Source organism: Fundulus heteroclitus, chromosome 3 (assembly GCF_011125445.2).
Source record: "Fundulus heteroclitus isolate FHET01 chromosome 3, MU-UCD_Fhet_4.1, whole genome shotgun sequence".
NCBI lineage: Eukaryota > Metazoa > Chordata > Actinopteri > Cyprinodontiformes > Fundulidae > Fundulus > Fundulus heteroclitus.
In genome coordinates, this window is record NC_046363.1 from 17401394 (window position 1) to 17429209 (window position 27816).

A 27816-nucleotide genomic window follows, 5' to 3' on the forward strand; every position below is an offset into this window, starting at 1 on the left:
GGATCCAAGGTAAAAGCTGTTCGCTTAAAATCGTCCATATTTATAGTGAGACTGCAACACTCTTGGAAGCTAACAGCATTTTCTGTGTGAGAAATGCTGCTGCTGCTGCACAAAATGTTTTTTTTGTGTACATCTTTTCCAGGGGTGCAAAGCATTGTTGTTGTTACTGCTGCTTTAATGAAACCTAAGATGGTGACGGTACGAGTGATTAACTGTGTACACATTTCCCTTTCCAGTAGGAATGAAGAGATTAATAAGCAGCCAAATTAAACCGGATCGACTTGTCAAACGAGTTTGAGCTCCTCTTTTAAAGCAGAAGCCGTGACGATTTTCTGGTCCGATGCATCCAGGTGCTTCTGTAAAACGCAATGGTATGGGAGGAAAGACTTATTAAAGAAGCTGCTGATGTTCGTCGACCCGGAGAGCGTCGAATAGGGATGTCCTCAGAAAGCGAGGCTCATTCTTTAAGGAGAAAGATCATCAGCGAAGGGAAACCATTTTAGACAGCTGCCAATTATCCATGGAGGAGATGTTCCAGCAAGCGGATCTGAAGATCTCACTGTGAGATAAATCTCTAAAGCTACGTCTCACACTGTTCAGGCCACAGTCTGCGTGTTACATGTTCATACAATTTTAACATATTTGCAATCAATGCGCTTTCAGTTCCTCTCCCAGTCTGATTTAAATTAACATTAGTTTTTGATGTTTTTGCTTTGTGGAGCTGTTTCTGAGCCAACATTTAAGTCCATCTCTGTAAAAAAAAAAAAAAAGAAAAAAAGAAAAAAGGGGAAGTGAAACACATGGTTGGGCTGACATCATGTCTGGCCCTGAAACTTTGTGTTCCAGCTCGCTGTAGCAGCAGTTGTGGCTGGGCCTTCTTTGTGTGTGTGTGTGTGTGTGTGTGTGTGTGTGTGTGTGAGGGAGAGAGAGAGAGCAAACTTACTTAAAGAAAAATGTACATTTGAGGTTTTGTGAGTCATTTCCAGAGTTAGGTTGCCCTTTAAGTCATCCAAGACTGCTGAGGTGCTTGGATTTTCTTTCCACCCACTCAGACTCTGTTCTTTCCATCTTTCTTTGAAATGTAATTTTCAAAGAGGACATGCGCTAATTTATCCCCCGTTGAGTAGGTTGCGCAGCGTGTTGTGCATGTAAACGGTCTGCAAAGTTTACACTTGAAGGCTGCACACTTTGATGATTTCTCCCTCCGAAGACTCCTGCTGTAACTCCCTGAATTGATTGGTTTGAAGGATTTTTGTGTTCGCTTTGTTTTAAAGCTGCCGAATAGATAGTTTAAAGGGCGTATTTCATTATTTTTCTAGCGTTTTGCCTTCAGCTGTGTTCATACTTGCGAGTCAAACAAGGCTGAGGACACTCTGCATGATCTTTTGACAGATTTGACCCAGTTGTTCTGAGCCTGCACCGGTCTGCAATAGTTGGGGACAGTGGGCTTGGCTAGATGGGACAAAAGTCTTCTGGGGTGAGAAGGTAGAGATGCAAAATTGCAAGTGTGTGTGGGAACCGGAGCTGAACCGCATTCTCAGTCAGTCAGTCACTCAGAGGTGTTTGAATACTCTTCTGCCGGATCTGGATGCAGTCGGGTAGTGTGAACTGGTTACAGACCTGAATGATGCCCACAGCCAATGAAGAAGAGAGCGTGAGCTGATCTCTGCTCACGCTCTCTTCTGTACGATTTCAGGAACACGAGATGGTAAAAGAAAATTATTAAAATGTAGAATAAAAATAACAAATGAGAACCAAGACACAAGATGCTTTAAATAAATTTATTCTGAATCAATAATTTGCATGTTAGCATATATGCAACTTAGCATCAGAATACACGGGAAAGATGCAAATCAGTTCAGTTAATTAAAAATGGTGGGCAATATTCTAAGGTCTGTGCCTTATGTTTTTGTCAATTCTTTGTCGTGCTTTTTTTCTTTTGTATACAACAGAATCCAAAAATATATACAATAATCTAATTCTTTAAATGTAACGTATAGTATATTGTTTGGGTAATTTCATTAATAATTAAAGAATTTGGCTCAAATAACGAGCAAATTGATAACAAAATGCTCATTGAGCTATCTGTCATGGACGTGTGCGTAGTTCATTCTCTCCTCTTTTTTTTACCAGATCAGTGATACACAGTCAGCTGACACTAGGCGCTAGTTTCTACTCCCGAATTTCTTCTAAATCTGGAAAACTGTGGACGTTGTATAGTTTGTTCCCGGTTGTAGTTATAGCTGTTATCTTTCCCAGTGTTGGTGAAATATATAATAATAATAATAATAATAATAATAATAATAATAATAATAATAATAATAATAATAATAATAATAAATTAAAGTACATGGCAAAATAAGCAAGCAAAAGGAAGCTAAGAACACAGCTGCAAGTTGTTGAAGAGGCATTATGGCATTATGGGAAAAACATTCCAGCTCAAAACGTGAGTTCATAAGATGAAGATTTATGTAGCAACTTGTCCAATGAGAAGAATGGAGTAAGGGAAATTGCAGTCTGAGAAGCAGTAGCTTGGTGACTTAACGGTCCGGCACCCTACTCAAGGAAATTAAAAGCGCTCTGTGGTGAGTCCAGTTTTGCAGTAAATCACCTTATAGTGGCAAGTGTACTGTGACAAAAATGTAATTCAAATAAATCAAATCGTGTCAGCATTCAGGTAGATATTGTAATTTCTCCCCCCATTCTCACCATTTTCCCCAACTGCTGTGTCGCCAGAATGCTTTGTATAGCTGTGGTTGTCAAACATAGCCTTAGTGAATGGACGCAGCTGAAGGTCTTAGCATCGCCTCAGTTTAACTCACGAGAGTTCAGCCCATCTAAATGTTTGTTTTTTTAACTTTTTTGTCAGTCTGTGAATGTCATGATCCACAGCTGTTTGTGTTTTTCTTCTCGCTTGTGTTTGTATGTAGAACCTTCCTGCCTTGAGTCTGCAACAACCCCAACACATGACAGAAAAGCAGTTTGTGTTACTAGTAGTATGAAATGTGCTTTAAACAGGTTGGTTGAGATTGTAGCTGTCAAAACATTATCCTCAGGGTGCAGCCTGCTTCTCACAACAAATCAGTTTTCCCCAGAAAAGCTAATGTACACATCTGGCCGACAGGAGGGAAGTTGTAATGCCGGCATTCAGTCAAATGGCAGCTGCAGTCTAACACACTTTTTATGTGCCTCAGCCTCCAGCTAGAGCTGCAGCTAACTATCTGGGTAAAATAATGTAGGAGAAATGTTCGGCGAGAGCAGCCGTTTATTTAATACCACAGCCCACAGAGGTCAGCAGACATTTTGTACCGACAGAAGACCGCACATAAATTTTTAGAAGCAAATCACCTTTTCCTACCTGAGAAACGTTGTGCTTTCAGCCAACACCCGTGGTCACCTTGATGGTCTGGCTGCTGACTCTGCAGGAACCGTCTGACGTCAATGTGGCATCAGCTGTGGGGCAGCCTTTGCAAGTCCAAAAAAATATTTGCCTAAAAAACAAACTGTGGAAAGGGTGATTAGGGAGATAAAATAATGAATTTTAGAAGCATATAATAAAAATAATGAGCTGTAAACCTCTAATTTTCTAAGTGTCCCCGGTTTAAACACTGTAGGAATTGCTTCGCCACATCGGGGGGAGGTGGGAACAAGCTAAACCTTGGTGCTGCTCGCCCTCTTGCATCCCAAGAACTATAGCCTCCATTTAAATCAGATAGACTCAGAAAGATTCAATTTAAAGAGATGTTTCGACTTCTGGGTTGTTGTTCAGATAGTTTGTCGGGTCAACGTCTGCTTTTTGTAACTAGGAGCACAAGGTCAGGATCGTCCAACGGACAGGAATGCCTGTCTCGCTTTTAGATTCCTGAAAGAGATAACAACACATGGACTATGCTCTTTTACCTTTGTGACCTTCTTTGCAGTCTCCTTTTCTTTTTTTTTCTTACTAAAATCCCTGTTTTACAACTGATGGTAAATTAAATGTGAAATGTATAGCTCTCATTATGCATGACTTGGCTTTTAATGAAAAACGAAGGTGATACGGATCAGGTGGTGTTGTCTTACACTGTGAAATAACTCTGAATGTGCATTTTGAAACTGCTTCGTCCTCACAATGCCGCAGTGGCTCCTGCTGATGTTTACACAGTTTATCTGCTCGCTCTGACAGGTTGTCCTATTGAGCGGTCATCTGGACAGCTGGGATGTGGGCCAGGGCGCCATGGATGATGGAGGTGGAGCGCTAATATCCTGGGAGGCTCTGTCACTCATCAAGGACCTGGGTAACCCACGGGGAAATATAGAGATAAAGTTCCACACATGCAGAAATAAAAGTGCAGCCCCTTGGAAAAGTACTCATGTCCTATGTTCGTTTTCACATTTTGTTACATTACAACCACAAATCTAGATGTAATTCATCTGGATTTCATACGATAGACTGAGACAAGGCAGGGCACACGTGTGACATGGAAGGAACATATTCATAGGGTCTCATGCAACTAATTTTATCCTAGCTCCGGTTTGTGGAAGATTGTCAACCTCCTGGAAGGTAGAATTTTAGTCTTTTGCATCCTCTAAAAGTTTTTTTTCCCCCAGGATTGCCTTGCATTTAGCTCTGTTCACCATTACACCACCTCTGAACCACTTCCTTATCCAAGCTGAAGAAAACTTGGACACAGCATAATGCTGCGGGAACAGTGAAACCACCTCGCAGTGAAACCACTGCGAGGTGGTTTCACTGCGAGTACGTTGTGCTCGTTATTTACATAATTCACTTTTGCGGGTGATTTTTTTTTTTTTTTTTTGTCGTAAAAGCAAAAACAAAATTTAATTTTTCTTCCACTTTACAACTGCTCCCACTGCAAAAACGGATCTAAAAATGAGTAAAATGCTCTTAAAGTTAGTGTATTTGTCCTTGATTTGAGCAGGTGAATTAGATTATCTGCCAATGGATTGAGTATTTCGACCCCTAAAATAAGATAATTAGACATCCTGCACTTGAAAAGAGGCGATGGAGATGAGTTGTTCCTATTTTAAGTGCAAAAATCTTATTCCATTGGCAAATCATCTTATTTACCTGCTCAAATCAAGGACAAATAAACTAATTTTAAGAACATTTTACTTATTTTAAGTCCCGTTTTTGCAGTGCCCTACTTTGTGTGGGTCTGTCACGTAAAATGCCAATGAAATACATGGAAGTTTGTGGTTGGAATGCAACAAAACGTGAAAAAAGGTTCCAAAGGTAGGAAGACTTTTGCAAGGCACTGAAAATACCAAATGTTAGCAGTAGCACTTTACATTGTCCTTATTATTCGTCTCAATAGCTTTTTTTTTCTTTTCTTATTTTGTGTCTTTGCTGGCATAAGAAGGTCAGAGGGCAGTTATCACTATTTATTTCTGCCTTTAAAAGCCTGTAGTTTAAGAGGAATGACCTTTAGACGCAGCGCCAGGGCTGGTTTGGGCTAGTCTTTTGCTATCTGTCGAGTCTTTAGAGGGGATTCACCCAGGGAGTAGGGTTTCAGTTGCTTTAGGAGAAAAAAAATACCTCAAGTCCATTATGAAACCAGTCATGAAGGAGATTTATGGACTGTTGTAATATCTATATAAGGAGATGATGTTGTAGTGTGGCAGTTGGTGCCTTCATAATTATAATGCAGATATTCCTTTGGAAAATAACACCCTCCAAAATCAGATGTTGCCCTAACTCGGAACAAATGTGCGTCTAACATCTTTCAGAAGTTCCTTTCGCCTCTAAAGTTTCCTTTGTTTGTCTTGGACTAACCTCATTTTTTTAAAAGCACGACAGAAACGCTGCTTGCTCCAAAAATGTCCCAGTGACTCCTCTTTCTTTTATTTAAAAATATTGCGAGCATTAATGGAAACATAGCCGTCTCGTACCTTGAGGCATTAGCCTGTTGCTTCCTGTTTGCGCTTTGATCCATCAGAGAGAGATGTTCTTCCAGATGGCAGAAGATAAGAGAGTGAGACTGATCTCTCTCCCAGGCTTCCTCACCACGCTGTGGGGAGCGTTCCTGCCAGCTACTGAGCATCAGCCGGGCCAAGGCGTGATCAGGAGGCTCTCGCTATTCCCTCTCGGTTCAGATGACCGAGAAAGTTCAAATCCTCTGCTGAGCTTTCTTTGCCCTTCACTTTGGTGTTAAATACCCCAGGAAAGATGTTGGGATTTTACTATATTCGTCCATTCGAGTAAAGATTTAATTTAACTTGGATGTTTACATGGAAATAAAGACAATCATAGATTGCTCTCTGCAGTAATTGAGCTGAACAAGGATTTATTTGCTTGGAAATCACCTGAAGGTGAATCTTGGACTTCTCCAGGAACCCCAAGGAGGAACCTGCTGCTAGAGAACAATCCAGGGCCTCCTCTCTCCCTTTAATGCTGCTGCTGCTTTTTCATGTCATCTCCCAAAACAGCTCCGCTGTCCAAACTGATCTCACACTTGACTCTACTTTTCTGCACTACAACTGGACCTGCTCAGACTTTCTATACCCCATAATGTGGCATCGACACCAGCAGAAGCCTGTTTATTACTGTTACTCTAAGTCAGGGAAGCACCTAAAACATGCAGGACAGTGGGCCCTGAGGACCAGGGCTGAAGACGTCTGCCTTAAAAACTGGACTTCTTATGGCTTTCTGTCAAATACACACCTAATAGTATCCCTTTAACCGATCATCCCACCTGAGATGCAGATCTATGCAGCTTCTCCAGAGTTACTACGTTCCACTCGTCTGGTTCTTTGAACAACGCTGTTCTTGCCTGTTAGTTTTGGTGGATGGTCATGTCTGAGTAGGATGGCAGACGGACAAATCATGCTCTGTGAGGTGTTTAAAGCTTGGGACATTGTTTTCTAACCCACCCCCTCCACAAACTTCTCCCCAACTTTGTCCCTCACCCGGCTGCTGTCTTCCTTGGTCTTCATGAGGATGTTTGTTCTTTAATGTTCTCCAGCAGAACAGCTGGATTCATGCAAAAAAATTAAAGAACACCCAGGGACTTTTTTTTTTTATACTTATGTTACTTCTGAAAGTAACCACTCAGACATTTTAACGGTTACGGATACTCTTTGCCAAGAACTGGATCTACATGGCGCCTTACTCCACCTTAAAGCTCTGCCTTTTTATTAATTAAGATAATAATAGTTTGTGAACTTTAATGACTTGTAATGCACTACTAATGCATATTTTATAAGTGCTTTTACCTTTTGTAGCATAACTAGGGGCTTTCAGACCCAGTTTCTTATACTCAGTAGTTTATAATTACTGGTTGATCAAACTTTAATGTCTTCAGACTGAGAGGGAAAACAGGAGCACCAGTGAGAAACAAATGAGGCATGGAAGAGCGAACACATTTCACACAGATATGGTCCACCCAAGCCCTCACACTGAAATCATAGTGACAGTCTGCTAATTTTAAAGATATTTCTAAATTCCCCACACTTTAAAAAAAAAAAAAGCATTTGTTGAATGCAGTGCCAGTGACTAAATAGGATCTTCATCTGCTCGAAGGTTTGCGCCCAAGAAGAACTTTGCGAGCGGTTCTGTGGACGGCTGAGGAGCAGGGTGGTGTCGGAGCCCAACAGTACTTCAAGCTACACAAGGTACTGCTGCCGTGTGCTGATGTAAAGGGGGGGGGGCACACACAAAAAGAGCCCAAAAGCAAATATTGTTCCTGCTGAAACAGAGCGGGCCGGGTCAGAACATTGTGAAATTGCTGTGTACGAGTGTGGAAATGTGCTTCCAGCAGCAGACTGGGGAGCACTTGGCCAGCTCCCAGGTTTTTCTCTGCAGCAATCAGGTCTTACCGTTTCCTTCTTTAGAGCTTTGGCTGCCCACCAGGCTCTAAAAGCCGATAAGCTGAACACTTAATACCAGAGATAAAGAGTTCACGCGTTTCTGAAAACAAACTGATCATTTTTCTTCAGGATACTGGAACTCCCCTGAAGGGCTTTTCATGCTCTTTCTAAAAACGTGTAAATAGAATCTCATTTCCCTTTATTGTAAAGACGCTTTAGCGACTCCTAGTGGCTGTTTATAGCGCGTTCTCGCTTACCAGCCTTAGTGTACAAGTAGTTGCTGCCACAGTACTGTTTGTGTGTGTACAAACCACCAAACAAACCTGACATTATGTGTGCTCTGTTACCTTTTTCATGTTTTTCCCAACTTTTTTTACCCACCCACCATTTGCTTCGTCCTCTCCCTCCTGCTTCACTTCCTCTCCCCACGCAGGAGAACATCTCCAACTTTGACCTGGTTATGGAGTCTGACTTGGGGACGTTCACCCCGATGGCTCTGCAGTTTACTGGCAGTGACGCGGCACGAAAGGTGGGTTCAACGGTCAAACTGCAAAACTTAGCTGTTGTTGTTAACAGACTAAAAAACATCAGTTCTACAGGGGCTATGTGGAAAAAAACTCACATGGTAAAAGATAACTTATTTAGGTCAAAATTTGCTTTTGCACTGCAAAAAGGGAACTAAAAGTAAGTAAAACTTTCTAGAAATGTGTCTATTTTTCATTGATTTGAGCAGGTAAATAAGACTATTTGCCAATGGGATTAGTAGTTCTACCCCTAAAATAAGATAATTAGATATTCTGCACTTGAAAAATGATGATGGAGATGAATTGTTCCTACTTTAAGGGCAAAAATCTTATTCCATTGGCAAATAATCTTATTTACCTGCTCACATCAAGTAAAAATGCACTAATTTCAAGAAAAATTTACTTAATTTTGGTTCCCTTTTTGCAGTGTGGGATTAGGAAATGTTTGACTACTTTTACAGAGGGAAATACTAAAGCTTCATTATCATGTGTTGTATGTAAATAAGACACTGGTACTTTTGTACAATGTTAAAGCATCAGTGTTACTAGGGTACTTATGCTTTATGCGTCAATGCTTTATTCATTGTGCCCTTTACGACGGGCACAATGGGCTTTACGACAAACAAAACATGCAGAGATGAACAAAACAAAGAACAGAACCATAAGAACAGGCAGTAAAGATTAAAAATCAGGAACAGATCTCAGGGCGTTGCTTGCTATTAAAAGCCAGCCTGAATAAAGGAGCTTTGAGGTTTGATTTAAAAATACTTGGACCAGTGGTGGAGCGTAGACCCAGGGGGAGCTTGTTCCAGAGTCTGGCTGCTGCCACTGAGAAAGCCCGTTTACCTCAGCGTTTGGACCGCTCCTTGGTGCACCGTATAAAAACTGATTTGAAGACCCGAAAGACCTGCCAGGCACACGAAAGCTTAGTAATTCAGGAAAAAACGGTTTCCTGTTTAGCTGCTCCAATAAGAGCTTTTTATGTGTTTTAATATAAAACATTCATATTGTTCCCATTTTGTGTTTTTTTCGTCTTCATTTACAAGATCATGTGCTGTCCAGATGTCTCTGATCCATCCATACATCCACTCATCTCTTTGCTCTGGGTTTTGACACCACTTCAATTCAGTTTTATTTATATAGCGGCGATTCACGACACGTGTCATCTCAAGGCAATTTAGAAAGTCAATTCAATCAAATCATACAGACAGATCGGTCAAAAGGTTTCCTATCTAAGGAAACCCAGCAGACTGGATAGAGTCGTTCACTTGAAGCATTCACTCCTCCTGAAAGAGCGTAGAGCAACAGGGACAGTCGTCTGCATCGATGATGTCTTTGCAGCAATCCCTCATACTGAGCATGCATGTAGCGACAGTGGAGAGGAAAACTCCCCTTTAACAGGAAACCTCCAGCAGAACCAGGCTCAGTGTGAACGGTCATATTCCTCGACCTACTGGGTGTTAAAGAAGTCAGAGCAGAGACACAGAAAAGCACAGAAGCACACATTGATCCAGGAATCCTTTCTATATTAGAAAGGGTAATGGCAGATAATCTGTCTCCCCTGGATGATGTCACAGCTAAACAGAACGCCAGACCAGGTGTACCTACTCTGAAGAGAAAAAAGGTAAACTGAGAGAACATAAATCTAAAAGTTAAGGTGTTTTCCTGTTTTTTTATGTATTGTATCATTGCTCTTACGCCTGTTTTATGTTTCTTAGTTCATTTTATATGAACTATAGCACTTCGTATAGCACTTTGGTCCTGTATGGTGTTTTTAAAGGGATTTAGAAATAAATCTGGATTAGGTTGGATCCACCAGTCTTTCCGTCCATCATTTTATCCATGTCCTTTATAAAACACATTTCACACTTTTTGACAAGGCGTAAAACCATCAGCTTGTATATCAAGTTGTGAAACACATGACGGTGTTTGTATCGACAGGTGATGGAGGAAGTGGTCAACCTTTTGGCCCCCATCAATACAACCAAACTGGAGGCTGGCGCTGAGGGCACGGATATTTCTCAGTGGATGCAAGCAGGAGTCCCAGGTCAGTTTCATCGACATGTCCGCGTTCCACCAGCAGCGTCTATTTACATTAGGTGCAAACGTAGAAAAAGGAAGACGTTTAAACATATGCATGAAAACCTTACATTTTACTTTTAGGAAGATAAATAAAAAGGGAAATACCCGCTGGTTGAGCGTTCATTTAGTTTTTTGCGGCTTCTTTTCTGCTGAAACGGTGAACTATAAACGGAGTTTGGTAGATCATAGGGAAGTGAGGACGGGGATTTTGTTTCAATGGAACCACAAAATGAAACTTTAACACGTCCGAAAAGAGGATATAAAGCTGCCAGCGAGTCTCATAGAAAGTCAGACAACTGAAACCAGACCTGTAACTGAGGCCGAATGTTGATTACCGTGGAAACACAAAACGATCTTTAAATATTCTGTACACTAATCTTAAAGCATGTAGAGAAAAATATGTTGCGAGTTACTTTTCAGAACCTCAGCACTAATAGATCACTTAAACTTAGTGGTTCAAACCATCTTCGCCTTTGGTTTTTGTTAATATGGTTGCGTATTTTCATCTTTGGACAAACCCCCCCCCCCCCCCCCCCCAAAAAGCTCAGTGTGTCATTCAAAGGGCGTTCCTCTCCATTGCTTTCTTTAGCAACGCTGCAATCAGCTTGCCCGCTTACTCAATAGTATGCACGTAATCTGTGCCAAAGGCAACAAAAAAAAGCTGTCAAATTAATGACTTTAGCACTGTGCAAGATCATTTACTGTGCACAGGCTTATTATTAATGAAGACCTTCTGATCTTTAGCTCCTCTGACCCATTAGAATTTCACTTTTCAGGGTTGATGGATGTTTCCATTTTGTACTTTTTTTTTCCTAAATGTATTTCCAAAGAGGAATTAACTCGGAGAACAATTGAATGAGCTGCTACAGATAAGCAGCAGTCCGAGGGCCGTGCTCTTCCTCCCCTGTTCTTGCAAAGTCACCGTGTTATTGTTGGGTGAGGGAACAGCTTTGGGAAGTCCAGAGGGGAAGGTGGGGCACAAATACCACAGTCTGTTCAGGTCAGTCTTGTTTGGTCAGCTTTAATCGATCTGTCAGATCGTGTTTGTTGAGCAGTTTTCATCCAAGCAAATTTGCAAGAGAAAACATACCACCGTGGGTTATGTCTCATTTAGCTGCCGTGCGAGAGCACTGAGGCTTTACGCTGCAAATATTACGACCAGCTGGAACTAAGAGAGGTAGAAAAATAGCAGTCCTGTTCATTATGTATCCAAAATGATTCATACTTTTGGCCCTTTAATGTGAGGAAGTAACCTTTTTATCTCTTAACGTGATTCATTTTAGGGTGACCCAGGTTTGCAACTGGGAGGTTCTGGTCTTCAATCCGAAGGACCAGAGCTCAGGACTTTAGGGTGGCCACTCTAGAACATTGACTTTGCTGTTCTTATATCCCTTTAACTAATTTAGTGGGATGCCATGGGTCGCTCTGGTTAGAAGACCGATTCGTGCCAAATTTGAAATTCCTGACTGATGGATTGAGACGTGGCTTCGGTATTTCCACACTACGTTGTGTCGTTGCGACGCCACCAGTTTTGTCAGGCGCAGCAACACACCCCAACACCATCACACTGCCACCCCCGTAATTCACGCAGCGGGGATGGTGTTCTCCAACCTGACTCTCACCAGATGGATGTTGTAGCTCCACATGACATCCATCTGGTGAGTCAGATTGGGTGTTGTCGAGCTCAATAGCTTCTTTTTTCCCCCCCCCCTGACATATAACAATAGTCTTAGTTTCATCCGGCCCCAGGACACGTGCTCAGAAATAAAAGGCCCTGCCTCTCAGTGTATGTGCAAACTAATCTGGCTTTTTACGTTGCTTAAGGAGTAACGGCTCCTTCCTCACCGCCTGGCCCCTCAGACCAGGGTGGAACACCTTTTTATTCTGAAGTTTGTTCACACACTTTGCACCACGTTCATCCCTCACACCCTGAACTCGTCTACTTACTGACCAGTATGTTGGCGGCCAGGACATCCCCCATACGGTTTGTACTTGCATGTAATTGTCAGGGTGGATCAATATAGAGCAGGGGTGTCAAACATACGGCCCGCCGAACAATTTAGTCCGGCCCACTGGCTAAATGGATTATCATTATTAAAAAAAAAAAATAAAATAAAAAAAAAAAAATATATATATATATATATATATATATTTTTTTTTTTTTTTTCCCAGTGTCCTGTCTGGCAATGTGGCAATAAGAATTGTTGTCTTAATGCCAAAAAGAGCTCATCAGATTTGACTTTCACAAGTGGAGCAGTACTGATTTTGCCATGGTGCTCCGCTTGATTTATGAATGTGAATAGTTTTATTATGATTCATGCGGGGAATATCCCAAATGATATGGACACTACAATAGGAAACACTGAGGTTATTCATAATATATTGTGTAAAAGTGAAATTCATTTAATATAAAAATCAACAAGTCCACTTTTATTAGTTCTATTTAATCTTGCAATGACTTTACTCGTGTGGCCCTCTTGAGATCAGATTAAGCTGCATGAGGCCCCTAAACCAAAATGAGTTTGACACCCCTGATGTAGAGCCTCCAAGCATCTAAAGGTCTTCCCCAAGGATAAAACAAGACCTCTAGATCTCTCTACAGCTCTCTTCCTGATATCTTGGCTGATTTCTTTCCGTTTTTCCATGATGTCACACAAGGAAGCAGTAAGAAGCAAACTAAATCCTGATATCAAATTACCAACATTGCATAAAGGCATAGTAATCTAGTTTTTAAACGCATGTCAACTTCTGACTTTAAGGAAAGCAATAAAAAAAATCTCTTCTGTTATTCTTAAAGCAAATGGAAATCATTTTGTTAATCCCAAAGGACCTAAAACGGCACACGTCTAATGCCAGACTAAACAGTGTACCTGGTGCACATACTGTATATTAAAGCTACAGGTGACACCAAACAGTGATGAGACCTTAAATAGTCTGCAGATATCATGTTTAAGCACATCTCTCAGCTGAAACACCCAGCGAACATGCAGACCACAGACAGATCTGTTAAACCTTCATTATTACTAATATGTTCATAAAAGACTCATTTCAGTCTTCCCTTTTCAAGCAAAATGAGGAAAAAAAGGCATGCACTGAAGAAGGAATGCAGGAAGGATTTATTTATTTTGACAATTCTCGTTACACAGACTACTTTGGTCTAAGGTCACAGAGTGGGTGACGAGCCTTGGCACTGTAATTTCTTAGCCATTTCAAAGCTTTGAGTCATTTTAGTGTGATTTCTTCCCTTGGAGCCGTGGTCTCTCTGGAGCCGTTACCAACAATAGGAGCTGCTGAATTAGCTCCTTCCCAGGCAATCCGTGAGAGCAGAAATCAAATGAAGTAACAGGGACGGTTCTGGGCTCTGACAGCTTCCGTGTCTCACAGGGCGCCCTCGTATCCCGGCGCAGATGGCCAAGCATGACATGTAATCAAGCCTCACGTTGGCGCTTTTCTAGGTTAGGTGTTGGATTAAGCTTTCTTTTTTTTGTCCTGTGTGTTAAAGTCTGCTGTTCTCCAACCTGATCCAAGACGTCGTTGCCAGAAACGAAAGTAAAAACAGCTGCTGCGCCTCAGCGTGCCGTGGCTCATGTTAAATTCGTTTTGTCCTGAACTACTGTGGATCTGCTGCTCTCTGAGGGGCCCTCTTCTTCCTCCTCTTCCTCCTCCTCCTCCTCTGCCAGGCTGAGTCGAGGTCTCTTCTCCGGCCGTGCGTCCGGGAGCAGCAGGGGGCTGTCTAAGGGGAGGGTCTCTGTGCAAACACCACAATCTCGGCTCCTCACTCTAACCTGCGTGTCTGCGACGCAAACAGAGAGAAAGATGTTAAAAAAAAAATGCATTTGAATAACATCTAAAATAAATACCAGCAAGCTTTAGCGTTTGTATTAATTTATTTGTTTTCCAGTAGTGGAAATAGTTTTCATACAGAGTACCTGTGCTCCTTAAGTTACTGATGGACTCCTTGTTCAGCTGTGTGCTCACTGTTCTTGTCCCCGGGAGCTCAATGGATGGGAGGTCAGTCTGGGAGGCCACGTGGTTTACAGCAGACGGCACCGGATATTTGGGTTTTACACGATACTCCTAAACATTGAGACAGATGACGGGGAGGCTTTAATCGCCGGGTTAGCATTACATTTATGTTTTGAAATAAAAAACAATAAATCTCAGGTCCCATCGAAAAACAACTGTGAACAGTGACTTATAAATTCCAAAAAAAAGTAAAAAACAAAGCAACTGGACTTGTTTTCCGTAGTTGAAGACGTTTCTCTTCCTCTCCAGGAAGCTTTCTCAATTCAAAAAGTCTGGAGTAATGTGGAGTAACAAGCTTTATACTACTACCTAACAAAGGCCTTTATCTAAGCCATTACAAGGCCAGGAGAAAGCTTCCTGGAGAGGAAGCGAAACGTCTTCAACTACGGAAAACAAGTCCAGTTGCTTTGTTTTTTACTTTTTTTGGAATGACCATGACCTGGATGACTGAGAATCTTCACCAGTGACTTATAAAGCAAATTCTTTTTAACTTGTGCCCCTAAAAGCTTTAATAATAATGCCAAGTATGCCACACAAGCCTAAGTTTTACGAAGCTCACACAAACCGAAACGTGCCACCATCCATTGATTGCGTCTGATCTCCTATTTGCTAATGCCTGATTTCTTGACGGGGGAGAAGAAGCACTGCCAGGCAACCAAGCTGTTTTATTGCCAGTACATCAGCTGTGGCCTGAAGCAAGGATTTTAACAGAAATACGTATGTATTTTTTGCCATACGCCCAAAGCAGCAGACTGTAACGCTGCAGACCAGGGCTGTCCAAAGTCATGTCCAAACCTCCAGGGCACGTTTGATTTGTCGTCATGATCCAACACGCCTGGATCGAGTTATTGGGTCAATCGGCGCGTTCCATTTGCCTCGAAACTTGAAACCAACGAGTCGCAGATTACGTCACCGCTGCCTTTTTTTAAGTTCCTCGTTCCCTTTTGTCTGACAGCAGGGGGAAAATAATGGATGCTCGCACAAAAGAACCTTGTTAAACGTACAAAAACAGTCAAAGTACGATGTTGCTGAGAGTGGCAGCCATCGTGTCGGGGATGCTTCTGTTCCACCGACAGTCCGACTTTAGGAGCGTTCCAGTTGAAATTTCTGACTCAGGAGGTTGAAAAAGACGAGCACCGAGGACAAATGGAGCACAATAAATAGCAGACCTCTGCAGAGCTAGGTGACATGCTAAGGAAGTATCTCTGCTATTTGAATCAGCTGTGTTGCACCAAGGACACATCTAAAACCTGCAGGACACCGGCCTTTCAGGACTTAAACTGGACACATTTATTTATCTTTAGCAAGTGATATTACCATTCTCCTATTCGCTAACATTATCACATGCTTCATGGTTTCCTGACACCATGCAGCCCTGGCTGCCTTCATCTCTGCAGCTTGTACACGTTTTTCTACTAAACTTATTTCTTTCTATTAACCTCCCATTAATATGCATGGATCCAGCACTGTATGAACAGCCAGCTCTGGTTCTGGTACATCCTCAGGGTCCTTATAATTTTCAATGGAGGAATGCTGTGTTTTTCCAGGGTCGATTTAAAACATAAAATACACAAGTTCACTGTAGAAACTTGGCACATATTTCTATGTAGGAAGGATTTGTGCCTACAGAAATTGGAGCTTTTGGACGCTTTTTTTTCAATAATTTTATTGGACAAAGATTATCACCAACAACTTGATCTTCTATTTCCTTAAATGGAAAATGTTTCATGTGTTTTTTTTTTTTTTAATCTCCAGGTTAGTTGTGTTATTAGGCACATTTAACAATCATGTCTAAATCCATATCTGCTCATACCCCCCTCCTTACTGATGTATCTCCTAACATAAACATGTAAGAGAATGGGTTTGTATCAGTCAGACGTCCCCTCCATATTAAAAACTCATCACGTACGATTCGCTCATCTGATTGGCTGAAGCTTTCCTGAGACGCTCAGCCTAGCCAATGGCGTGATCGGTATTATGCCGACCAGCTTTTCCTTTGTATCATTTACGAGACTGGAGCAGCGCACACACAGCCAAAGCAACAGGAGCACATTTAGTGCACCCTCTGCAGTGTTTAACCAGTCCACCACAGCTTCCGGTACTTACAAATCCTCCCGAATTCAACTGCAGGTTCTGCAGAGTCGGAACCGCTCCATCTTTCAGCAGCAAGCGCTTCGAGTATCCACAGTAGAACTGCGCCCAGTTGAGGAAGCTGTCCTGGGTGAAATGAGCCGCACACAGCAGCAGCCTGGGGTTGTACTGCGTGGGGACGGTGTTGAAGAGGAACCTCAGCCACTGCTCCTTCTCCTCGTCGCCCCTCGGCAGTGCATACAGGGTGGTTTCACCATCGCAGTTCAAGATGCAGCGCCTCCTCATCTGAGCCATGCCGCTAGCCTCGCGCTCGCTCAGAGGCAGAGCTCCACCGGAAACACGTGACCTCTACAGGGGTCATCTAACGGAAGTTTCTTTTCCTCGTTTGTTTCAGCGATCATTTTTTACACTAAAAGCACTATATGTTCATTTAATCAACTGAGAAAAATACCGCTTGTGCATGTTTGAGGCGCGCAAAATAGTATAACATGAAGATAATAATAATAATGTGTCAGAGAAAAAAATAAAAATTAAAAACAGATTAAAAATATCGACAGGGGGACACTAGTTCAAACAACTTCAGTTGTCTATAAGCAAATAATTATTTGGATTAACTTATTTGTTTCAATCCAGTCCAGTAGGTTTTCCCGCCTGTTGTCTCAATATCGCTGTTAATGTTCAAATTAAATCTTTGTCTTAAAAGTTCCCTGGATGGAAATTGAAAATTTTAAAAAGAACCTCATTAGCTCTTGGATTTATGGGATATTTAAGGTAAGTAGTCCTCCACCCTTTAATCTCTGAGTCAGAAAACAGATATTTATAATGGGGTTTTTGTTTGAATTCCCGTTTGTCAATTTTCCACCTCATCTATCGCAGACTCCATTTTCTTTTTAATGTATTCTACGTTTCGACCCGTCATCTCAAGAGCCCCATCATCTGCATATAAAGACTTTCTATTATTCTCAACCTGAGAAAAATATAAAATAATAATGGACTACAAAAACTACCATGGGGTTCCATTACCTCTGAATACTGCGTTCCAACTTCACCTGCATTTTCCTGTTGCTCTTTGTAATCCAAATACGGTTAGAGGTAGATCTAAAGAATCTCCGCTTGCCTCTGTTTTTTCTAAAACACTGGAAATCTGCAACCGTACTCTGCTTCAGTGTCTCGCCTTGTCGGGGAGATGATAAAATCTTTGAACCTTTCAGCTTGATTGAGGACAGCTATCTTGCCACAACTACTTGGCACTGGTAATTCATTATTCCCTCTAAACCCACTCATTCTAAACATGTTCCAGACTTCTGATAGCTGTACTTCTCTACCGATACACTTACAGTATTGCCTCAGAAATATCTGTTTTTGATTTCTTATGGTTTTCCTTACTATTGCTTGTGCCCTTTTTTATACTGGATTAAAATTTCCAGTGAATGCAATTTTTTGAGTTTCTTAGATATTTATTTATTGTTTTTATGGCTTCCCTAGTCATTATTCCACCATGCTACTCTCCCACCACCATTAGTTTCCATGATTTTAAGTACCTTTTCCTTTGCAGACAGAATTATTTCTTTGACTAACTTTTTTTCCTTTAATTTCTCTACAACCATCATGTAAAAATCTCTGCTATTCCTACATCTTATGGCAATAACTTTGATAAATATCCCAGTTAACTTCTTCCCACATCCATCTAGGAGTGGTGTTTATTTTGTCATAGCTTATCTTTACTCCTATTTTAGACATTCTAGAGTAGTGGTCGCTGCCTATTGGAGGGTGCTTTAATAGTTTCCATGAGCTAATACTTCTGAAAATGTTCTGCTTCTGTATTTTGTACACCACATCGTGTTCCTTCCCCACTATTAATACACACCAAGTTATGACCATCTATATATCCGTCAACTACTTCACCATTTGTATAAATTTTATTACTTCCCCATAATGATGTGAATAAAATCCCCACACCATATAAAGCTGCCTTTCAGTGATTCCCCGACAAAATCCAAAATTCTTTGACTTCTCACACAGATTATAGAAATATATATCTATACTGCCTTTTTGGTCCATATCTTAATCTTAATTAGTTCATATAGTGAACTTGAATTTATTATCTTATAATTGATTCCAGTTTGCTTGAAAGTTGCAAATCCTCCTTCCACAGTAGAATCTTTCTCTCTTCTAATTACATAATCTTTTAAACAAAGTCTAACTGTGGTTTCAGCCATGTCTCTGTGTACAAGTTATACCAGGTTTGTCTTTTAAACTGTCGACATACTTCTTAAATAGTTATCCATTTGCAGTCAAGCTACTTGCATTCCACTGAAATAAGTAAGATTATTGTGTGTGTTGAGGTAAAGTCAGAGAGTTGTGATAGATCTTCAATTGTAGTTTTGATTGTTTCCCAATGCAGAGCTATTATTTTTGTCCTTTTGTTTTGGCTTTTTGACTGAGGGGGGCAGTTTATTATGTCTACCATGAACAGTCATTGTTTCTTTCTTCAAATCACACCCTTCACATTTCCTGGATTCATTAATCTTAGTTTAATGAATCCAGCCTTCTTTATGGCCTCTGCACTGCTGATGCCTTGATTAAACCTAAATCTTTGGATTTCTGCTGCTCTTTTACCGACTTCATCATCACAGTTCAACTTTGCACCTTCCTCGTGTTCCTCACAACACTTTCCACACCCTTGTTTTCCTTTGCTTGCTGTAGCAACATGTCCAAATATTTGACATTTAAATCAGTGAAGTGGTGGGGAAATATACAACTTGACGTCTTAGCCCATAATAAGCAACATATATGTTTCCCACGAGTTTATTTTCTTCAAAAGTGATCAATAGTGATAAGCTGTCATATTTGATTAAATTTCTGGTAGTTTTAATACATTTAACCTCTTTCACTTTAGCATTTCTGATCATTACATTAGACCAATCAAAAAGGAATGTTTTAAGCACAAATGTCAGGCTTCTAAAAATTATGTCCACTTCTATGCACTCAATACTTGGCTTGTCTCCTCTTGCGTGAACTACTACACCAATGCACCGTGGCTTTGAGGCCATCTGCCTGTAACACTGCATAAGTGTAATGGATGCCCAGAATGCTTTGATAGCTGCTTTCAGGTCATCTACCTTGTTGGGTCTGGACTCTCATCTTCCTCTTGACAAGAACTCATAGATTTTCTGTAATGTTCAGGTCTGGGGAATTTTCTAGCCAATCATGTACACCATGGTCACTGAAGCAGCTTTTGGTACCTTTGGCAAAGTGGGTAGGTAGTAGTTACCAAGTCCTGCTGGGAAATAAAATGAGTGTCTCCATACAGCTTGTCAACAGATGGAAGCAGGAAGTGCTGTACACTGCAAAAACGGATCTAAAAACAAGTAAAATGTTCTTAAAGTTAGTCTATTCGTCCTTGATTTGAGCCAGTAAATAAGATTATCTGCCAATGGAATGAGTATCTTTGCCCCTAAAATAAGATAATTAGACATCCTGCACTTGAAATAAGATGATGGAGCTGAATTGTTCCAATTTTAAGTGGAAAAATCTTATTCTATTGGCAAATCATCTTATTTACCTGCTCAAATCAAGGACAAATACACTCATTTAAAGAAAGATTTACTTATTTTTAGTTCTGTTTTTGCAGTGTAAAATTTCCTGGTAGATGCCTGCATCGACTGTGGACTTCAGAAAACACAACAGACCAGAACCAGCAGATGGCACGGTTCTGGTTTGTTCATCACCATATCCCAAACCCAAGCTACCTGGATTCTGTGCCTCTCAGTGATAACGTTGGGTAGGATTTAGACTAGAGCAACAATGATAAAAGGCTTTGAACGTTTAATGGAGCCTTCCAATAAGCATTATTACTCAAAAATAGAAACCCACTGTGCAACATGAGTATTCATCAGATAAGGAGTTAAGAAGCCTCGTGGTAACTCTGGAGGAGCTGCAAAGACCCACAGCTCAGGTGGGAGAAACTTGACAGGAATAAACAAAGAGCTTTGGATTTCACAAGTTAGAGCTTTAGGGATGTTTGCCAAGGACAACGCCACGAGAAAACAGCTCCCTGTAAGCCATGTAAGGGGCGTAGCAAGCATTTAGAAGAAGGCAGCCCTGCCGGCATGATACTCAAAGGAACGTTTTGTCCTACATGCAAACCACTGTGTGTGGTAGAAACTGAACCTAAACACCATGCTCATGGTGAAACACAGTTGTGGAAGCATGATGCTTCCACAACTGTGTTTCACCATGCTCATGGTGAAACACAGTTGTGGAAGCATCATGCTTCCTATGGAAGCTGGTCAGCGTCCTCCTTCCAGCAGGACGAACCTTAGCTGGAACACATGGAAGCATATTCGTGTTGCACCGGGCCAATCAATGTCCAGACCTAAACCACTTTTAGGAATGTGTGGCAATACTTAAATTCAGATGCTCACAAGAGCCTCTACAGCTATTTTTCAAAGGATGGGCAAACATTTCAGACTATTTAGGCGTACGACTGATGCTAAAAGACAGTTGACTCAGAGGGGCTGGATAGGTTTACAAGGCACTGCAGCAGCAACACCACAACTAGCAGATTTCATTTGACCTGTGACCACCGTGACCATTTTTCTCCATGTTGCCCCCAGGTGCCAGCCTCCATGTGGCCGACAGTCGTTACTTTTGGTTCCACCACAGCGAGGGGGACACCATGACCGTCCAGGATCCTCACGACATGAACCTCTGCTCGGCCCTGTGGGCTGTGGTTGCTTACGTCGTGGCCGACCTGCAGGACATGCTGCCGAGATAGCGCTACTCGTCAAACTGATCACAATCTGAACCCGTTCCCACGTTTTACTGGACGAGTTTCAGTTTCTGCTCAAAGCAACATGAACTGAGGGTTGGAATGAATGAGAGGACATAAAACCGGATGCACAATGAGGGGGGATGAAAAGGTTTATAGAAAGCCCAATATACTTGAAACAATGCTGAAATGTTCAAACTACGAAGATTAAAAAAGAAAAATACACACTAGCCTCATGGGTGTTTTCACTTTAAATACCACACAACAATAACTGGGTAATAACGGTATGTATTTACAGATCTTCACCACAGGGTTTCACAAGAGTAAATTTTTTTTTTTTTAAACTTAAGCTGGATTTCACTGGCATTGTCAGTCATTTCTGTAAAAAGCAAAACAAAACCAACATCCTCCAGCTCCTCCTGGAGGATCCCAAGGCCTTCCCAGGCCTTTAAACCATGTTGCAGCTTAAAGAAAACTGACGCGGTTTTAATTCTTCGTTTTTCATACAAAAACGTCCTTTAAAATTGTCTGCCATGATTAGTCCTGTTAAATTTAAACTAAAAGATCAGCAGATATTTGATCCCAAAGACACAAAGTTTTTAGAAAACATGGGCAAAGCCTCATCACAATAAATAATTGGGTTCTAGACCCTCAGAATGGGAAATAACTTTTGGCACTAGTGTTCTACAAATCTGCCACCTGTCTTCGTTTGTCCTTAGAGCAGTAGTGTCTGTGGAGTTGTTACCAACCAAGAGAGCTAATCATGTTGCTACAGTCGCCTGTCAGACAGTCAATGAGAACAGAGGTGGGGGTCTGGCAGCTTTTGTCTGTTTCAAGCTGTACAGACGTCCCATAGGATGAGGATCAAGGCAAGTCTTCACAGCAGATTGCCTGATACAAAGTCACCTTGACCAGGATGTATGTTACACCACAGCAAGCATTGGTCAGTTTTTATCTGTGGCACAAAGCTTCAGCTTTTCTGGCCTTTTTTGACAAGACGTTGAATTAACTTTTTCCCAGCACCAAAGAGAAAAGCCACAGGGACACGTGTTCATATCCTCTGGTCCAAGAAGGTATTGCTGCTGCACCCCAGCAGCTCACAGGTTCACACTGAACTGTTTTTGTCCTGAGGCGCTGTCGATGCTGTGACGTGCTGCGAGGTGCCTTCCCCCACGTCTTCCTGGCTGTCTCGACGTCTCTTGGATGGTCTTTTCACCAGTATTGGTTGTAGGAACAGCATGGGACTGTCTAAGGGCTCTGTGCAGACGCCACAATCTCGGCCCATTGGTTTCACCTGCGAAGCTTCAATAAACAGACAGAAGAGTGCTCAAACGAGTAGCATTTGATTTACATGATCAAAGTAAAGAACAGCAAACTTTCTGGATGGGATTTTTAACTCAGTGCATTTAGGCAAGTAGACATGGTCAAGATGATCTGCTGCAGTTAAAACCAAGCATCAGAATGGGGAAGAAAGGAGATTTAAGGGACTTTTAACTTGGCATGGTTGTTGGTGCCGGGCAGGCTGGTCTTAGTACTTCAGAAACTGCTGATCTACTGAGATTTTCACGAACAACCATTTCTAGGGTTTACAGAGAATGGTCCGAAAAAAAGAGAACATCCAGTGAGCGGCAGTTCTGTGGGCGGAAATGCCTTGTTGATGCCAGAGGTCAGAGGAGAATGGCCAGACTGGTTCGAGCTGATAGAAGGGCAACAGTGACTCAAATAACCACCCGTTACAACCAAGGTGGGCAGAAGAGCATCTCTGAACGCACAGTACGTCGAACTTTGAGGCAGATGGGCTACAGCAGCAGAAGACCACATCGGGTGCCACTCCTATCAGCTAAGAACAGGAAACTGAGGCTACAATTCGCACATGTTTACCAAAATTGGACAATAGAAGATTGGAAAAACGTTGCCTGGTCTGATGAGTTTCGATTTCTGCTGCGACAGTCGGATGGTAGGGTCAGAATTTGGCACCATTAACACGAAATTATGGATCCATCCTGCCTTGTATCAACGGTCCAGGCTCTTGGTGGTGGTGGTATAATGGTGTGGGGGGACACTGTTTTTAACCACACTTTGGGCCCCTTAGTGCCAATTGAGCATTGTGTCAACGCCACAGCCTACCTGAGTATTGTTGCTGACCATGTTCATCCCTTTATGACCACAATGTACCCATCTTCTGATGGCTACTTTCAGCAGGATAACGCACCAGGTCACAAAGCATGAATCATCTCAGACTGGTTTCTTGAACATGATAATAAGTTCACTGTACTCAAATGGCCTCCACAGTCACCAGATCTCAATCCAATAGAGCATCTTTGGGATGTGGTGGAACGGGAGATTCACATCATGGATGTGCAGCCGACACATCTGCAGCATCTGGGTGATGCCATCATGTCAATATGGACTGAACTCTCTGAGGAAGGTTTCCAGAACCTTGTTGAATCTATGCTGCCTCTCCTTGTTTATTATTTTGCACTTTCGGTCACGTAGAAGCACTTTGTTTACTAATAGAGCAAAAAGCATGAAACACAGAAATAAAATATATTAAGCCAACAGGGCACGACAATTTAACCTGAAAACCTTTGTGTGCAGCCAAGGAGAGATAGAAATTTATAAAGCCAGAGTATGTGACTAGTTTCCTGGAAAGCGACATACCTGTACTTCGATAGTGATGTTTTCTGGTCAGCTGTGTGCCGACCGATCGTGTCACGGGGGAATCAGGTGGAGGGTCTGTCTGGCACGCCACGTGTCTGACGACGTACATCACCTGACACTCTGGCTTCACGTCACATTCCTAAACAGCCACACAGATAATGGGAAGACGTTACACCACCTTCTTGGGCTGGGCGACACATGGATTTAATAGATTCTTCTGAATCTTTTTAAGATTTAATATTAGGAAAATCTGAATTGTCTTCCATTAAGAGAATAGCATGCAACGCTGAATGTATGTTTAGGAAAATATATTGTCAAAATATTGTAAAGAGGAAATATTTTTAGGGCCGCCATCTTTTTTTACAAGCATGTTTCACAGCTTGTATTTAGTTGCCAGACAAAACACAGCTTTTATAAACTATTTTTAAGTACTTTTTGTGAAACGAAAAGGGGGAACTAAAACAATTTTTTTTTTTTTTTTTAAATCGGATCTGGTATAATAAAATCTGAGATTTTATTTTTAAGCCACACTGGCCAGCCCTACCTTCTAGTGCACTTTAAAACAGGAACGGACAAATCAAAGACTGGTATCAGTGTTTAAGGCCAAGGCTGTTGTGTCCAGTTTGTCACCTGGGGCCCCAACACAAAAGTGCAATTTATTATTATTATTATTATTATTATTATTATTATTTTTTTTATTTTTTATTTTTTTTACAATAACTGATGCCATGTTCATGTAGCTAATCACTGATTTTCAGACCTGGTACATGAAAATAAATAAATCAATCAATCATAAAAAAAATAATAGCATCACAAAACAATAGACTGATGTTCACAACTAGATTTGAGCCACTGTTTGATTTTACCGTTAAATGTGCTCAGCTCTGGAAGAGGTTTCAGTTCAGCAGGTATGGTATTCCAGATGTGTGGCCCTTTTACAGCAAACACGCTCTGTCCAAAAGATGTTCCACAGTCTGCTGTTTCCATTTACTAATTTAATTTGATAATAATTGACTAATTGCACGATCTAGCGAGTTCAGTTTGTGTGTGTGTGAATAAGCAGGGAACTAGGGACGACTTTTCTCTGCCCATGGCACAGTGAGTAGCAGAGCCGATGATACGCAGCAGCTCCTCTAGCAGGTAACAGAACAGCATGGCAAGCATGTCAGTGTTGACTATTAACAGAAAATATTGTTTCTCTGAGATGTAGCCATTTCTCTCAAAGAAACCGAAGAAAAATCCCTCCATTTAGCCTCGTTTCCTCGGTAGGGGTCGTGCACGAGCGTGAGGCGCGTGTTTAGTGCATTGTCCTGGGGCTCTCGTGAGGAAAACAAAAACAAACAAAAAAGTTGGGGGCGGGGCTTACAGTTGAAACTAAACTGTTCTCCTCATGGTGTGAATCTATGCAGAATCAGGGATGGTTCCTTTAAAAATCCATCCACAGCCTACCTGAACACCATCCTTTGAGCTTTAAATACCTAACAAAAACGTCCATAAAGCAAACATGTCATTATTCCGACATTTAGACCTAAAACAGATAACATTTAGTTTCACATAATGTCACGCAGTAAGAAAAAACGTTTAAAATGTATATATGAATGTCTGGTTTCAGGTCGGTAAATCCAGCGGATGAAATACTTCATTAATTTGCCATCTAACGTGAAACGACAGACCCTTGTGCGGCTATCAAGTCGCTGCAGCGTAAAGCCCACGCTGACCAGAGGATGACGAGTAATCATGAACACAAGTCGCACGTAAAATGTGTTTTAACGCAGATGCATTCAAATAGTCACCAGAGTAAAGAAATGTATATCATATGTGAATTATGTGCGCCGTTTGGAAGTAATTTCGATAAAACTTGCTGTATAAGCGAAAGAGCACGAACATTCCTCAATCGGCTGCTCCGGAACGTGACGTCACAAACAGAACAAGTACCGTGCATCCGGCAATAACACTGTCTACTACCACTACGACTTCCGCTACAGATTTATTAAATCTAATTAATAACTCTTACTGTATGTACAAAATATATATATAAAAAAAGTCTGATATATCTACAAACTCCACCTCAAGCGACTCAGATACCGAATATATACACACAGGAAGAAACGGAGTTTGAACAAAATGAACCTGAGGAGACTATATCTAACGATGGCCAAGACATAGAGCCATATAGATGCGAACCGTGGGTAGGTAGATAGATAGAGACCCTAAAGAAAACATGTTATAGGCACAAGTATGCACTCACCCTTTGAAAGTTCAATTTTGTTGTTGCCAAGCTTCTTTTAGCAGTTCTGGATTTGGGAGTTTCATGCTCAGAGGGTAGGCCTACAGGCTGTCCACATGGTCCAACATTATGATCCGTGGGAGAGGCACAGGCTGATGGTTTGTTAGACGATTTGGCTGGCTTGATTGTTGGTACTGCGCCAGGCTTCAACTCCAACTTCCTTTTGAAGCCCATGCTCCATTGTAAGTACCCCTCAAAATCCTCGCTCGTGAAGTGTGAATTGCATAAAACACTTTTGTCATTGCCGGCGATCCAGTCCTTTCGCGTTTCTTTTACGAATTTATCCCATTTCTTTCGGACCTTTTGATCCTTCGGCCAAGTATGTAGCGATACTTTCTGGCCTGCACTAGGCCTATAAGCGACACTACAGCCACCAAGTACGCACCTAGTAGGCATTTTATCGTGGAATTAGTTCGGCTTTTTTTTTTTTTTTAAGCGCTTGCTCAAAGTAGACGTGGATCAGCAGATTTGGTGTGTGAAAGAAGATCCCGGAAAACAGCCATATATATCCTTGTTCGCCAAACCGGCTGCGCAACGTAAACGCTTGCGTGTTTCTATGCAAGCTCGCTTCGCGCGCGTTCTCGGTGTTCTTGAACTGACGTCACACTTGTCGGAAATGGCCGATCGTAAACGAAGGCAGCACTTGTAAAAAATGCGATATTTCATATATAAACTTAATTTGAACACTTTTGATACATAAATATTCAAAGTTTATCTTGTTCTGTGAGTTATTCAACGGTTTTCAGGATATTTTTTCGGTACAAGACTTAGACTTTAACTCTAACCAATAGAAAAGCCGCGTCAGCTCACCTGACCGGGCTCTGGCTTTACGGTCGCTAAGCAGCGCGGCGGTTCGGGCATGGCGGAGCTAACTGGTGGACTCGGGCTCCTCTCTTGCTTGCACTCAACCTTGATGGGCGACGCGGCGTTCTTCATGATCTCTGCGGGGTATATCGTCGGCACCTGGAAGTCATCAACCAGTTCCAGCGTCCTAACCCACCCCATCGACCAGGCCATGTGGTTCTTGTAACAGGCCGGAAGGAAGTGCTCGCTGCAGATCCTCGATGACGGAGTGTTGCCGCTCCACCGCGGCTTGGTCCTCCTCACGAACTCGTTCCAGGCGTTTGTCGTCTCCAGGTTATCCGGGAATCCATGCAGGCTTCTCACGTACGGCTCAGGGCTCTTCCTGCAGCCCTGGACGATACAAGTAAAGACCATTAAAGGGGGGAGTCCATTAAAAACGTGCAAATAAAGGAGGGGGTTGGGGAAATAAATACAAAAGAATACCAACAAACGCACGTTAACCAGTGACAGGCGCCCATTGCGACGTCGCCATGCGCATGCGCGGTTTCTCTGCCGTTTTTCGTCATTACCGCCACCATCTGGAACGGAGGATCGTTCGTTAATAAATAGTCAACACCAGAGCCGGTGAAAGGATGTCTGGGGCCCTTGTTTTTGGAGGCCTTTCATTTGTCATCATGCTGATATTCCCTTTTACCCGTGCCTCCTAATAAATTTGAATATCATTGAAACTTTTATTTAATACCTTTTATTGCGAAAAG

At 41.8% G+C, this 27816-nt stretch overlaps 2 protein-coding genes across 5 annotated transcripts in view; one reads left to right on the forward strand and one right to left on the reverse strand.

Moving 5' to 3' along the window:
- LOC105917273 (carboxypeptidase Q) overlaps nt 1-27816 on the forward strand; it is a gene marked incomplete in the record, with an annotated part of 60195 nt that overhangs the window by 8052 nt on the left and 24327 nt on the right. Inside the window, 5 exon segments of the mRNA XM_012852030.3 lie at nt 4166-4277; nt 7523-7614; nt 8243-8338; nt 10275-10380; nt 21152-21313. Of these exon segments, the coding sequence (XP_012707484.2) occupies nt 4166-4277; nt 7523-7614; nt 8243-8338; nt 10275-10380; nt 21152-21312 (567 nt within the window).
- On the reverse strand, nt 13514-27684 carry LOC110366861 (THAP domain-containing protein 10). 4 transcript variants are annotated; one of them, XM_036131199.1, is made up of 4 exons: nt 27554-27684; nt 27065-27448; nt 14345-14492; nt 13514-14208 (listed from the first exon to the last, which is right to left on the reverse strand). In XM_036131199.1, the coding sequence occupies exons 2-4, from the start codon at nt 27269-27271 to the stop codon at nt 14000-14002; spliced, it is 564 nt and encodes a 187-aa protein (XP_035987092.1). In that variant the 5' UTR covers nt 27272-27448; nt 27554-27684; the 3' UTR covers nt 13514-13999. The 4 variants fall into 4 exon arrangements, with proteins under 4 accessions (XP_035987092.1, XP_035987099.1, XP_035987088.1 ...); XM_036131206.1 differs by having other exon boundaries at nt 27546-27684; XM_036131195.1 differs by lacking the exons at nt 27065-27448; nt 27554-27684 and adding an exon at nt 16548-17027.

Excerpts from the sequence above, each read along its gene's own strand:
- LOC110366861 (XM_036131194.1), bottom strand. The coding sequence starts at position 27,472 with ATGGTCTTTACTTGTATCGTCCAGGGCTGCAGGAAGAGCCCTGAGCCG. Across the intron at positions 24,107-27,064 it reads TAAAGCCAGAGCCCGGTCAG|GAATGTGACGTGAAGCCAGA; the intron begins GTGAGCTGACGC and ends GTGGCTGTTTAG. Across the intron at positions 22,609-23,967 it reads ACATCACTATCGAAGTACAG|CTTCGCAGGTGAAACCAATG; the intron begins GTATGTCGCTTT and ends TGTTTATTGAAG.